The following is a 13,021-nucleotide window of genomic DNA, read 5'->3' as shown; positions in this document are numbered from 1 at the left end:
GGAATTCTTGATCTTTTGCAGGCAAGCAAGGAAGTTGGGGGTTTAGAGTATAACACCAACAGGTATGCACCAAGGAATGTTTTTTACCCGTAAACAAAAATTGCTCTTTTGTGGTTGTGTGTGTGTGAGAGAGAGAATGAATTTTGCAGCTCAGTAACTGCTTTTTCTCCAGTAAGCAAATTCTTCCTTTATCCTGTGATCTGGAGGGAGAGGTGGGAAAGTGTGTGGGAAAGATTTTGGTGGTAAAATTTAAACAAATAGAGGCTTTTCACATCTATAAATGCTGAACATCCATTTTAGCAATAATACTGTAATAGATGAATCATTCAAAAGGAAGAGAGAGCTCAGTGAATGCAGCTTGAGGGGATGAATAATGTTTTTTAATGTAGTAATAATGTAATAAAGTAATCTAAATGACCAGCATTCCTTCCATAAGGCATTGTAAGGTGCTGCACATTTGCCCAAATGTCAAATGTTTGAAAGAAGAAAATAGGAAACCGTCTACCCTCCCTCATACCCCCGGTCATCATTCTTCTCCCCACCAAAACACATGGTTTGGAAAAAAACAAACTCTTTTGTGGGTACTTCTACACCTAAAATGGAAGTGCTTGCCTGGGCTTGGTTGTGTTTCATATGGGACCACTGTAGGTGGACATTGAAGTTGACACTGGATGTTTTGGAATATGGTTAATAAGGTACAGCACTAGATCTTTTAGTAATCCAAACAGTGAGCAGTGAAAAGAAATGCAAAATTGGAAAATGTGGTTCATAGACTCAAATCCTGCGGTTCAGGATTGTCTGGAACAAGGTTTTTGTTTGGGCCGATCTCAAAACAAATGTATGGGTTCACTACCTCCACTCTTTTCAGGCCCAGTCTGATCTTAAACTACTGATAGAGAATTAGGTAATAGAAGCATGCGTGTCGTTTCGAAATGAGCTAGTGGGACTTTCCACATATATGGAAATGTCTTGCTTAACTCAAACCTTAGGAACAAATCCCCGGGAAGGGTTTTGGGAACATAATTGAGATTATGGCTTCCATGCATAGAATGACACTGCAGACATGAACTGCTACGTCTTATGCCCTGTGCTCCCTAGTAGTCTGCTGATTAAGTAGATCTTTGCTGCGGCAGTCTTAACTGAATGATTTGTCCCCCATCTGTAGAAACCCAGAGGTGTTCCCCTAAGCACTTTCCACTGCTCCACGGGGACCATAGCCTTGGTACTTTTGGAAGCTGTGGGCTGTTGGTAAGTTGCTGGCACAAGTTTCTAAATGTGCCTGTTGTGCAAACAAAGGAATTATCCTTGAAAGGTGAGAATGACAGGCTGGGTGATGATGTGGGAAATGATGTGAAACGTGCGGTAATGCTATTCTTGTCTGGCATTTTAATAAGCCAGTTCCATCTCCACTCTGCCTTCATTTGAAAACCACCTTCACCAGAGGGGCAGGACATGTTGGTTCTCCAGGTTGGCTGCTTGAAGCAGCATTTATCCTACTCGTGATTCATATAGCAGATGCATGGAAGCCAGAAGTGTGTTGCACCATTTTATACGTGCAAAGCAGCAAAACTAATTTGCTTTGAGTAGTAAAGCCAGATACCACATTCAGTGGTGCCACATTCGGTGGTTGCTGGGGTACCCCAGCATCTTTTTCCTCCCTGTTTTCTCTAGCTCTGCCTTGGTTATGCAAAGCCACAGAACCTGTGGAGGAGGTAGAAGTAGCTGTAGGAGTGGTCTGAGAGTTGAGAACAGATTGGACAAAAAGAAACTGGTGCTGTCCTGCTCACCCCTGCTGTGCCCTTACTGGGTGTTGGGTGTGCGTGACCCAGGAAAAGTGCAAATTTGAAAGGACTTGTTAAAATGGAATGAGAAGGTCCCCTCGGAGGGGAAGATATTATCTAAACCTGGGAAAGATTGGAAGTTAAAAGCCATAACTGAGAATTCCAAAAGATACGCCTCATGGTCAAAGGGGAACATATGGAATAAGTTACCAAGGGAAACCATAGAAGCAAATTTTATCACTGAGTTTAAAAAAAAAAAAAGATAGTTTTTTTGATGTTGAGAGGGACGATGGAATTTTTTAAGGTTGCAGTGTGGTGACAGAGCTACAGAGGAATCTAAAGGAGGGAGTATTGCTGAACCAGAAACATCTTCTGGTTCAACCTTCTCAATTTATTAGGCAATTGTCTCTTTCGCAGCTTAGATGGTTGCAAGAGATTAAAGCATATTATATAGACTGGCTTCATGCAGGGTACATCAATTTTGAAGTACCAGGCAGCTCTGTGAGAGACAGTCTTGCCTTTGTGCATCCACATTTAGAGTTTATTACTTGTTGCAGCACAGCGACAGGGATCCTCATCTCTGCGTTGAACAGAGGTGTGCGTGCGGAGTCTCCTGTAAGAGTTCTCTTTTCATTCCTAATGGGGGTGAAAAAAGCCAATGATTTTAAAATCAAGTAACATAGTCACTACATATCCTTGGAAGGCTTATCTTGACAAGGCTGCTATTTCTAGGGAAGAGATCTAATCCCAGTTTAGTCCTGGTTTTCCTCCATTACTGTCTTCCCCATAGCAAGGAGTGGTTGATCGAAACAGTCAACCACCGCCTATGATTGGGGAGGGTATGGGGAGAGGTACCAATGTGTCTGCAGCTCCCAGGAAATAGAATATTTTTTGTTGTCTGAGCTCAAGTGGGTCAGTGGTTCTAGATTTTCCTGCTCTCTTGAGATTTGGCCCCAACTCTGTGCCTGCTCGTCAGAAGAAATAATCGCATTGGCACTTGTTGTCTATTTGACTGTTCCTGTGAATTCTTTTCCATTCTGTGTTATGGTGCATAACGGAACTGTTTATGTTGAATTTACACTTACATTTTTGGCAGGTAATTAGACATGTTGGCAGGTAGTTAGGTGTATCTAACTCTGGGAATAAAGTTGCCAGTGCAATATGACTCCCATGCTTGAAGTTTGGTATAAAATAAGAAAATTTATCAACCATTGTAAGAATTAAAAGAAATCCGCCTTGGCCATGTTTACACTACTAACCATTCCGTGTATAACAGGGTTCACTGCCTGTTTACGATGTGCAGAAATGCAGGGGTAAGTGGAAAAAATAGGTTAAAGAAATGGTCCTCAAAGATTCTCTTCCTTGCTTGGGAGGTGTCTTTTGCTGTCTGCAATGGGTTAAAACTGCCACTCAGTAATGGAGTAGGACTTGGGCCTTTCATTTTTTCCTCCCTTCAGCCTGGGCTCTGTACCCAGTGTATTTGTAGACTTTGCGGTTTCTGAAATCAAAGTCACAAACGCAGTCACATAACTAAACTCTGCATGAATTACTACACTGTGTGTGGTAGTTTAGTGGGAATGTGTCATATCAATTTTGGCTCTTGTATAAACAATTAGGCTTTGGCAGTGTGTGTTGCAGCTTGATTGAAAAAAGCTCCTGATAAATGAAATTACTATGTTTCATTTCATAATTATGCTAGACTTTTTAAAATGGCCATAACGTGTTTTTTTTTTAAAAAATGGAAGAAACATGATATGCAAACATACTGTGTCGCAACATAATGCCAATGTGGTCATGTCTGACTCTCAGGAACAATTTCCATCTTTCTCTGCTTGTAAGGCAGATAAAGGGTAGGCATATGTATGTATTTATATATATACATATATATATGTATGTGTGTTCTGGATACTCCAAGTAGCAGTAGTGCAGGTAGGTCTATGTGGAATCTCCTTTGCTCACACAGTGGTCTGTGCAGATGAGAGCCAGCTCTCAAGTGGGAAGCATGGAGCCCTGTCAGACCAGTGCCAGAGCTGCTGAGCCCCAGCAGTAACTTAAGAAGCAGGTCAGGGCTTTTTGTGATAATGACCTTATCTGAATTGTGTGAAACTTTATTCTGTAAAATATCGGACTGTCATTTGCAGCTGACCAAACCAAATGCCCTGATGGCATTTCCTAGATTGCTCTAAAGAGCTGCATCTCCCGTACTTCTGTCAATGGTAGCGAGAGATAATGACAGAGGTCCTGCAGAAACTGCTGTAAATGTGGAAACAGTCTGAAAGAATTGAAGTGGAATATGGAAAAAAGCTTTGAGGGACTGGTAGTCACGTGATCTTGAACTGAGCAAAATTATTTGTTGTTTCCAGGTCTGATTCAAAAATGGAAGGAAATACTGGTTTTGTAGTTGAAATTGAGTTCCATAGTTCCATAGTTTTATACAACCATGACTTCTCCAAAATATTGATAAGTCATTCCTGTCTTGGCTCCACTTCTTCTTTGTGGTTCATTTGCATTTGGCCACAGGTAGGGTGAGCGGAAATGCAGAAATGACAGGGAAATACTATCACAGAGAGAGGATGGTAATTTATTGCCTTCCCTTTACATGCACAGCTGTTTTTCAGTGGTTCTTATTTGAAGTATTCCAGAGTAACGGCAGTTGGAAGGGACCTCGGGAAGTCACCTAGTGCAGCCGCCTGCTCACAGCACAACCAGCTGCAGTTTCACCCGGTTGTTCAGGGCATTGCCCTGGTGAGTTTTATTCAGGGATGGGGATTCTGCAGCCTCTCTGTGTGAGCTGCTCGGCCACCCTCACTATGGACCTTTTCTTCTTGTGTTGGATTGGGATTTCCCCTGCTGCAGCTTGTGACCACTGCCTTTCATCCTACTGTGCACCACCAAGAAGGGTCTGGCTCTGTCTTCTCTGTAACCCTATGAGATAGTTCTTGTTTCAAGTTAGTTCTTATTTCCATTTAGAAAATGCTCAGTGGTTCCTGTGGCTTTCCTTTTCCCTTATCTATTTTTCCCCTAATCTTAAGATGAGACTGGGCGATAGCTATTCAGAGGCGAGGTGAGACATTAGTGAGCTTACTGTCTCTCATCTCTGCCTTGCCCTTTGGTGCCTCCAGCCATCTGTGTAGGATGGAGAATGCGGAAAAAGCCACCCCTCAATGAGTAATATTCTGCTGAAATTAATAAATTTCTAAATATGAGGATATAGGTGAAAGGCTCGGTAATTGCTTGTGGAAGGAAAGAAGGAGATGGTCTGCCTCGAGATGTTGAACCCTCAGAGAGAGATGGCAGTAGTAGAATTGGTTGTGAAAAGTGAGGCACCGGCTCCCTGCATGATATCCTCTCCTTCAGGGTGTTGGGATCGTTCCTGTGCGACGGCGCAGGCGCCAGCCTCAACTAAGGAGGTAAAACCTCAGTCTGTCCGTACTGAATTGTATGTATTCTTGTCACGATCACGGCTGTTTGCTTGTTGCCACCCGCTCTGGAACATGCTGTCAATGCTCTAGGCAGGTAACACAGGCAATGTGAAAGCCCCAAAACGTAGCCTGAAGGGATGCTTTACGGCTGTCCTCCCTGATGAAGATACTGCTAGCAACGGCAAGCTGTTCTGGGACACTGAGGCCCCAACGCTTAAACCCAACAGAACAAATAGTTGCAGAGAGCACTGTGTGTGGGGCGCAAAGCCATCTGTGCCATACAGACCAATGTCTTCTTCCTCAGGTTCCCACTGAGATGGGTTGCCCTTCCCCGCTCCTCATCCCACTGTCCTGACCAGCACTGCAGGCTGGTCAGCCCTGGGGGGATTTTATTTGGGATGAGTTTTAACAGCAGATTTTCCCTTCTGTTATGGTGCTTCTCCCTGTTAATAATGTCCTGCCAGTTTCAACTCTCGGGAGCAGCAGCAGAAAGGCAGTTGCTGATGGTGACGATGCACGTGGCTCGTTAGCAGGCGCGCGAGCTCAGGCTGCTCGGTGTGGCTGCAAGCTTGGCCCGTTGGGCTCTGTACCAGCTCAGAGCTGGGCCTGGAGAACCTAGGACTCGTCCTCCACAGCCCAGCCCTGTGGGTCGTTCAGGTGGCCACTGTGCTGCTTTGGCCATGCCTTTTTGGCCATCTGAGCGGTTCTTTTGCCTGTGGACCATGCAGTGGCTGCACCGAGGTTTACCACGCGGTGCAGCGTGTTGCAGGGGAAGCTGGCAGTTTCCAGTGTGGACCTCTTTCAGCTCCTGCATGATACGCAGCTGAAAATCACCAGATGCTTGCTAGGCAGCAAATGGTTATTGCAGTAAACTAATCTCTCAATCACGTGTCCTTGTCTTTACAAGAGTAAAAGGAAACAATAAAATCCCGAAAAGGGAGGCCGTGCAAAATACTGAAGTGGAGCCCGCTGCAAAAGGCACAAACTGCTACCAGTCAGTTTGTTAAAATGTCCTTTTCTCTGTTCATCGACAACATCATTTTTTAGCTTGAGAAAAGGAAAGCAAGGCTGCTGGGATTTGCAGAGCAGAGGCTATCGCCAAGTGCCACCTCGCTGTGTGTTCAAAGGCCCTTGCCAGCTGGCTGCTGGGAAGGGAGCACGGGGGCAGAAGCACTCTGGCTGCTTTGCTCCTGCTCCTGCACTCATTTTAAATGTTTTTTAAGTCATAGTTGTAATTCACAGATAGTTTACTTTCATAAATGTTTTTTCTAAAATCATTGCTGAAGCTACAGAAAGGGGATATGGCCTTCCAGAGCTTAAAAATCGCTTCCTGATTCTTCCTGAATTTTTTTTGGCTTAGAAAGCTAAAATACTTCTAATGGAAGCACACGTGAGCACATGCCCTAATGAGAAACACTTTGCCCCGTGTGCAGCTCTGTCTCTTTGAGACATTTCACCCACACATTCAGGTTGTGGTTTGACTCTCAGAACCACTGGTTTTGATCATATTCCACGATTTATTTGTTGAAGCTTGTGTTGCTTAAGGCAGTTCCTCTCTGATTTGCCCATTTAGTGGTCAGTGTTTGATGGTCTGTTTGCAGTGTTTTGAAAGTCCAGTGTTTGCAAAAACAGTTGGGGGAAAAAATTGAAAGAAAATATGTTAATTTCTTATAGATGGTGCAAAATATGCCTTTGACGGGGAGAAGGCTAAGGCATCTGGCATGATAATGAAGGGATTAAAATGTCTCTTTCCTAAATAAGTTTTTCGATGTTCTTCTGTTCGTTGAGTTGCTAGCTGCTAACACCAGTCTTAACTCATTTTCAGGATTATTTATAAATGCAATTAGTGCCCAGAAACTCCCGTTATGTCTTGTACGTTACTCTATCTGGAGTCCTATAGTGGTTTAAAGTGGTTTAAATTAAGATCAAGTAAGAGAAAGCGATGTGGTACTGCTAATTTACTTGGGAAATGCTGTCTGTTAGTGGCTTCTATTGCATAATTGTAAAAAATATCATTACCACAGCAAGTTTTTTTGCATTTCACTATCTGCCCGAACTCCAAAGTTCTGGAAATTCTGTTGCAGAATTAATGTCTAGCGTTCTCTGACGAGACTGTCATTCTTCTATGTTCTTCTATATTGTGGGGAGCGCACTTTCCCACCTCGCTAAGAGTACATGCCAGTCAGAATTTACACATCATTTGACCTCAGCCTATTCTGTAGGAATGTATTTCTTTCTGTAGTAGATGTGCCATGCCTGTTGACAACTGGCAATAAAATACCAAAAAACAAGTTCAATGACAGCAAGGTTTCCACCCACCCTGTAGTCCACCCATCCAGTCTGTATCTCTCCAGCATCTCCCATAATCAGTCCATCCCACATCCACATCAGAAAACCCTCCCAATGCACTGCAAAATTTCTTGAATTTCTTGTGCCCTACCATGTTGCTCTTCCAGCAGATGCTGGAGTGGTGACAGCCCCCAGTGTGAACTGTGACCTGTGATCATGAGCTTCCTTCCAGTTGTTCAAATTCTTCCTCCACTTGCTTGGCAGTACATAGCAGAAGCCCACCACGACATCCCTCTCCAGTGCTGACCCATAAGCCCTCAGAGTTGGTAACAGAGACACTGCGTTGTTGGGAATGCTGTTACAGGCTTTGAAAAGTTACCTGACCCCTGTCCTCGCCCACCAGCGACAACAGCCCCCAGGGAGCTGCCCATCACATGCCCAGCCACGTGGCGCACAGCTTCCTGGCTTCAGGGACGGCAACCCCAAATCTAACGTGCTGTGTGTGATACTGCTGTCAGCATAAAAATAACTGGTGTCACTTGCGGCATGCCCAGCTGCTCAAAGGGCAGCAACACTGTGCAGCGAAAGGAGTCAACTGTTTGTGAGGCGTTCCTGTTTTCTGGAATTGCTAATAGCTCTTGTATTTCTCCATGTTTCCCTGCAGTCAGCCACCTGCCTCACCCAGCACGCAAGAAGCAATCCAGGGCATGCTATCGATGGCAAACCTCCAGTCGTCAGAGTCCTGCCTCCAGACATCATGGGGTACCAGTCAGGCAAAGAATAACTCCATCTCCACACAGAACTCTAAAAAAACGGGTGGTGGCAGCAACAAAAATGCTGGCAAGCGGTTACTAAAGAAAAGCACAAAGAACAGTATTGACATCGAAGATTACGATGAAGATCAGGACCACTTAGATGCCTGTTTTAAAGATTCAGATTACGGTAAGTACAAACAAAGCAGTCTGAGTGAGTGTGTGCCTGGGCATGCATGTACATATTTGTACCCCCCACGTTTCTCATGACACGCTTGCTCACTTTCTGTCACATTGAAATCGACTGGGTATTTTGCTAAGAAGGAGTGCAAATAACAAGAGGTCTGCACGGCAAAATTAAGCAAACACTGTATGATAGGTAGACTGACTACGGAGTCGGTGGTGATACAGCCATCCAGGTAGACTGTATTTGAGGCATGTCACAGTCAGAAGATCTTAAAAGGCATGGAAGCCCACTGAAACCGCAGCAGTCAGCCAAGAAACAAGAAACTGTCCCAGAAGTGTGTGTCAGGTGCTGGTACTTAAAACAGAAATGTCCTTGTCTGCACAATAGCAATAAAATATCTAGCTAAGATGAGTGAGAAGTTGAATTTGTACTTGGAAAATGGATCCAATGGTATTTTGAGTGTTGGCAGAGAATGCAAGCATCTGAAGCAGAAATGGGCACAAAGCCAGTTTGCATCAGTTGTATCAGTTCTGCCATAATAATCTGCAGGAACATTTTTGAATATAAGAAGTGAGGAAATGAAGAAAAGTAATCATGTGAAGACTGATAAGGACTGGAAAGCCTGAAGTCCCAAAATGGGCAAGAAGCTGGTAGAGGTTTATGCTGCATAACAGGAGAGTCTTTGTGTGTGTTTAAGTCTCCCTGGCAAGTACGGCCATCAGAAATCATGTGTTACAATTGGAAAAAAGGAGTGTGTGTTTTCACGTTATTATAAGAGGTGCCAAGGCAAAATGGAGGTGCTGTGACATGTTGCAGAAGAAGGCTGCCCAGCCGTTCAGAGTGCACTGCATGTGCTGGGATGCAGTGGTAGTGCTGGAAGGTGCTTTGGGAAAGCGCAGCTCCGTGAAGCTGTTGGACAGGGGTGTGGTTTACAGGCAGATGCCACGCATGAACAAGGCTCTGCTCTACTGAGGGGTGGATTTGCTTATTATGTGTCTGTGCTGCCAGTGAATGGAGCGAGCAGGCTTGGTTTCCAGAGGCTCTGTTTATGCCACATCTGATCAGCAGACTTCTGGTGTCAATGGCCAAATGCCACAATAATGCCAAAATCAGTAGCGATGTAACAAATGGCAACTGGCAAGAAAAACAAACACGTGAAAAAAAAAATACAGAAACTTTATAGTGAAGTCTGGGACAAAATTTAGACAGACAGGTGTTCATCCCAGAGGCCTGTGAAGGGTCCTTTGGTAGAATGGTTTACGTTCATCTTTTGGATACTCACACTATGTCTCATTTCTCTCGGCCTGACTGCGGGAGTCATACGGGCCGGGAAGGTGTGGTGCGGAATGAAGTGGCTGGCTGACATGTCTTCAGTACCAATTTTGCTTGCGATAAGGAAACCTGTTTGTGCCTCTTCTAGCTGTGCTGCCGCTCCACAGACAAGACTGATTTTTCCTGTCTCAGAAGTTTCACTGGGTATCCTAAAAGTAGCTTGTCAGAGTTTAATGACAGCAGCTCCCAAGTGTAGTGTGTGGATGAGAGCAGGAGAAGGTCCCCTGAGTATTGCAGCTGTGTCACCACTCAGTGCTACCTCTGGGGGACCCCCTGTTCTAGCTGTGATGCCTGTAGTCACCACACCTGTATAGAGCAAGTGGGCCTCTTTGCAGGGTAGAGCCGTTTCCTATACTGAAACTATTGCCTTTGTTTCCTACTGTAGTTTACCCTTCTCTCGAATCAGATGAAGATAATCCAGTATTCAAATCCCGATCAAAGAAAAGGAAAAGTTCAGATGATGCCCCTTACAGTCCAACGGGTAAGTCCATATGGTCTGTGCTGCCTAGGGTCAGGCTAAGTTGTGCAGGTCCCTAAAAAAACGGCCATTTTTCAAGGAGTGTAGAAATTGTAAGACCACAACTAGCAATTTCTTTATCATGTGAAGGATTTACCCTTTCCGGTGCAGTGGGAGGTGATACCATGCGCTGGGACTCATGCCGAGCAGTGTTAGCCTTCCTCCGTCAATCAGTTGGCAGGAAAAAGTCATTCGTGGGTGGGTTGTTGGTTTATTTTTCTTCACACTCTTGGTGATGGAACAATTGGCAGCCACTTTAGCAGTGGTATAACAGTGAAACCCCAGACAGCTGAGTAGCCATGGCTTTTAGGTGTTGACTGCATAAAGAGAAATGAGAGTGAGTGTGGGAATGGTCTCCTCCAGGTTCAGCCAAAGCTGGTCTGTTGTGGTCTCCTCCAGGTTCAGCCAAAGCTGGTGGTCTGTTGCAGCTCACCAGAGTGACATGCCAGGGGGTCTTTAGACCCCTTTGATGTGGCCCACTAATAGGGGAGCCTCCACGGCTTGCTGTGTGTGTGACAAACAGCCCATGTCTCATCAGCTTGTGGCACTGCGTGTCCACTCCCAGCTGATGGGGTGGTGAACACTGTCCATTTGGAAATGATGCTGGAGTCGCTCATATGTGTAGGGTAGGCAGAAACCTCCCGTGGCTTTGGCTTCAGGTAGCTGCAGCTGCCAGTGAAGTTGCTTAGCTGTGTTACATCCCCCCCCAAAGCCACTGTGACTGGAGGCTGTCGGCACCTCCTGCCCTCACGCGCGTCCTGGGGAAGGAAGGGCAGAGGCTGCGGCATCCCTGGCCCTCCCGCTGAGGAGGGCAGAGCCTCGCTGCCCAGTATGTGGTTACGCTGCTCACACGGGCACATTCTGCACGTCTCACCTGCATCTGCTTTCCTTGTAGCACGAGTTGGCCCCTCGGTGCCTCGACAAGACAGACCGGTGCGAGAGGGCACGAGAGTCGCCTCCATTGAAACTGGACTCGCCGCTGCTGCTGCAAAATTGTCACAGCAGGTGAGGTTGCTTGAGAAGTAGTAGCTGTCAGGAGATGAAAGCCCTCTCCCCCAACAGCAGAGTCATGCCCAAATAGCCAGTCCTCCTCAGTGTTTATTCATGCCAGTGGCACAAGGCTCAGCAGTCTCAGAGGAAACAAATGGGATAAAAGTCCAATAGTGTCGCAGCATATCTGGTAACGCCACAGCGCAGAGCAGGCGGTGTATCGGAAGTGTAGAGAAGTATGAGCGAGCGAGCGTAGCTACCAGGCTAAGACAGACGGAGGCTGCCCAAAAGGAGTGTGCATGAACCGCATCTTGATGAGTATTTGAGAGTCTGACTGGTGTGATTGCCTTGTCTGTGGAAATCGGCTGCTGGGGAGCATAAGGATTTACTTCCAAAGATTTGGTGAACTGTGGGTAACTATGGGTCAGTTTAGCAAAGATATTGAGGCACTTTGGGTGTTGATAAGTGTCCGGTCTCTGGAGAGGTCAGATAGATGCTAAGTGCCTAACGCACATAGGCCCCACAAATGTGACACCGTGAGGCGCGAAGGTGGTAAGGTCTGCTGGAGCAAGGTTGCCGAGACACCGTGGCAGGTTGCTGGAGATGCAGGTTTTGGTGGCATTGGGCTTCTGTGGTGCGTACGGTTGAGTAGAAGAGCTCTAAGAATGGTGGCAGGGTTTCATCAAGAAGCGGACCGAAGGTAGGCAAGGGAAACAGGATGGTGACGGTTCTCATAGTATGTATGTATAAGTGCAGTTGCAGGTCGAGAGATAACGTGTGTGTCCTAGCAGGAAGCAGAGCCTGTGAATCAGTGGGATGTTTAATATCCTCCATGCTATTGTGAAAGTGTATGAAGATACCTGAAGATAGGAGGTGCCAGTTTTTGTGGAACATCGAAAGGTTCGTTCATGCAAAACCACGCTGGTCTCCCAAGGCAGGGTCATTTTGGTCCTGGCTGGCTCCCACTCGCCGCAGTGTACGCAGAGTTAACAAAGAAGGAGGCTCTGCACAAAGCGCATGCATAGATGCGAGAAAGGCAAGCGTGTGCATGCAGCAGAGAGAGCTGTGAGCGAGATGGTATCGGAACAGACCCTGAGCAGTTTGTACGTGGCAAACTTCGTGGGTTTTCGTTGTATCAGGACCCTAAGCAACGCCGCTGGCCCTTGCCGTAGCTAAAGGTCTTCCGGGGATTAATCTGAGCTTCATGTTTGTCATTTTAAAGGAGGAACAAAAAGGCAAGAAGAAAAAAAATACCAAAAAGAAGCTGTCAACCAACAACGCGAACAAACCGGCTCAGGAAGGCAGCTCGCCAGAGCCGAAGCTGGAGTCACATGCCAGCAGCCTCACAGATCACGAGTACACCGCAGGGGCCAGCACCCCTTGGGGGTCGCCCAGCCTAACAGGGGATCGCAGCCGATGGCACCCGGTGTTTTCCTCACACAGAGGAGACCCTCATCATCCTCGCAGAACAATGCCTCCGCCAAAGGTACCAGGAAACGCCTGGGGTTATGGTGTAGGAATGGGGAAGGGTGAATTGGTCATGTAATCCATGCCTTTTGCAGGGCCCTCACATGTTGTGTCTGCCACGGGTATGTAGAAGTGCTTCGGCAGGTCAGATCTGGTCGCAGACAGGGCCCATGGCCTTGGCTGTCCTGGCACTGTGGGCCCAAATATGTGTTTTGCTGCTGGGCTGTTTGTTGCAGGGTGTGAGGCATCCCATGCTAGGAAGTACTCCTGAGCATGCCCCGAGG

At 46.3% G+C, this 13,021-nt stretch overlaps 1 protein-coding gene across 1 annotated transcript in view; it reads left to right on the top strand.

Annotated features, from left to right (window-relative positions):
* The window catches only part of LOC104077115 (lysine-specific demethylase PHF2-like), a gene marked incomplete at both ends in the record, with an annotated part of 25,896 nt that extends 13,113 nt beyond the window's left edge, over positions 1-12,783 (top strand). The window contains 6 exon segments of the mRNA XM_009578233.1: positions 1-62; positions 8,157-8,434; positions 10,149-10,244; positions 11,176-11,285; positions 12,493-12,648; positions 12,651-12,783. The exon segment at positions 1-62 is cut by the window's left edge and continues 38 nt beyond it. Of these exon segments, the coding sequence (XP_009576528.1) occupies positions 1-62; positions 8,157-8,434; positions 10,149-10,244; positions 11,176-11,285; positions 12,493-12,648; positions 12,651-12,783 (835 nt within the window).
* Between the last annotated feature and the right edge of the window lie 238 nt (positions 12,784-13,021).

Source organism: Fulmarus glacialis, unplaced genomic scaffold, assembly GCF_000690835.1.
Source record: "Fulmarus glacialis isolate BGI_N327 unplaced genomic scaffold, ASM69083v1 scaffold8775, whole genome shotgun sequence".
Lineage (NCBI taxonomy): Eukaryota > Metazoa > Chordata > Aves > Procellariiformes > Procellariidae > Fulmarus > Fulmarus glacialis.
The sequence above is the reverse complement of the archived record's forward strand: the minus strand, read 5'-3'. Positions and strand labels throughout refer to the sequence as shown.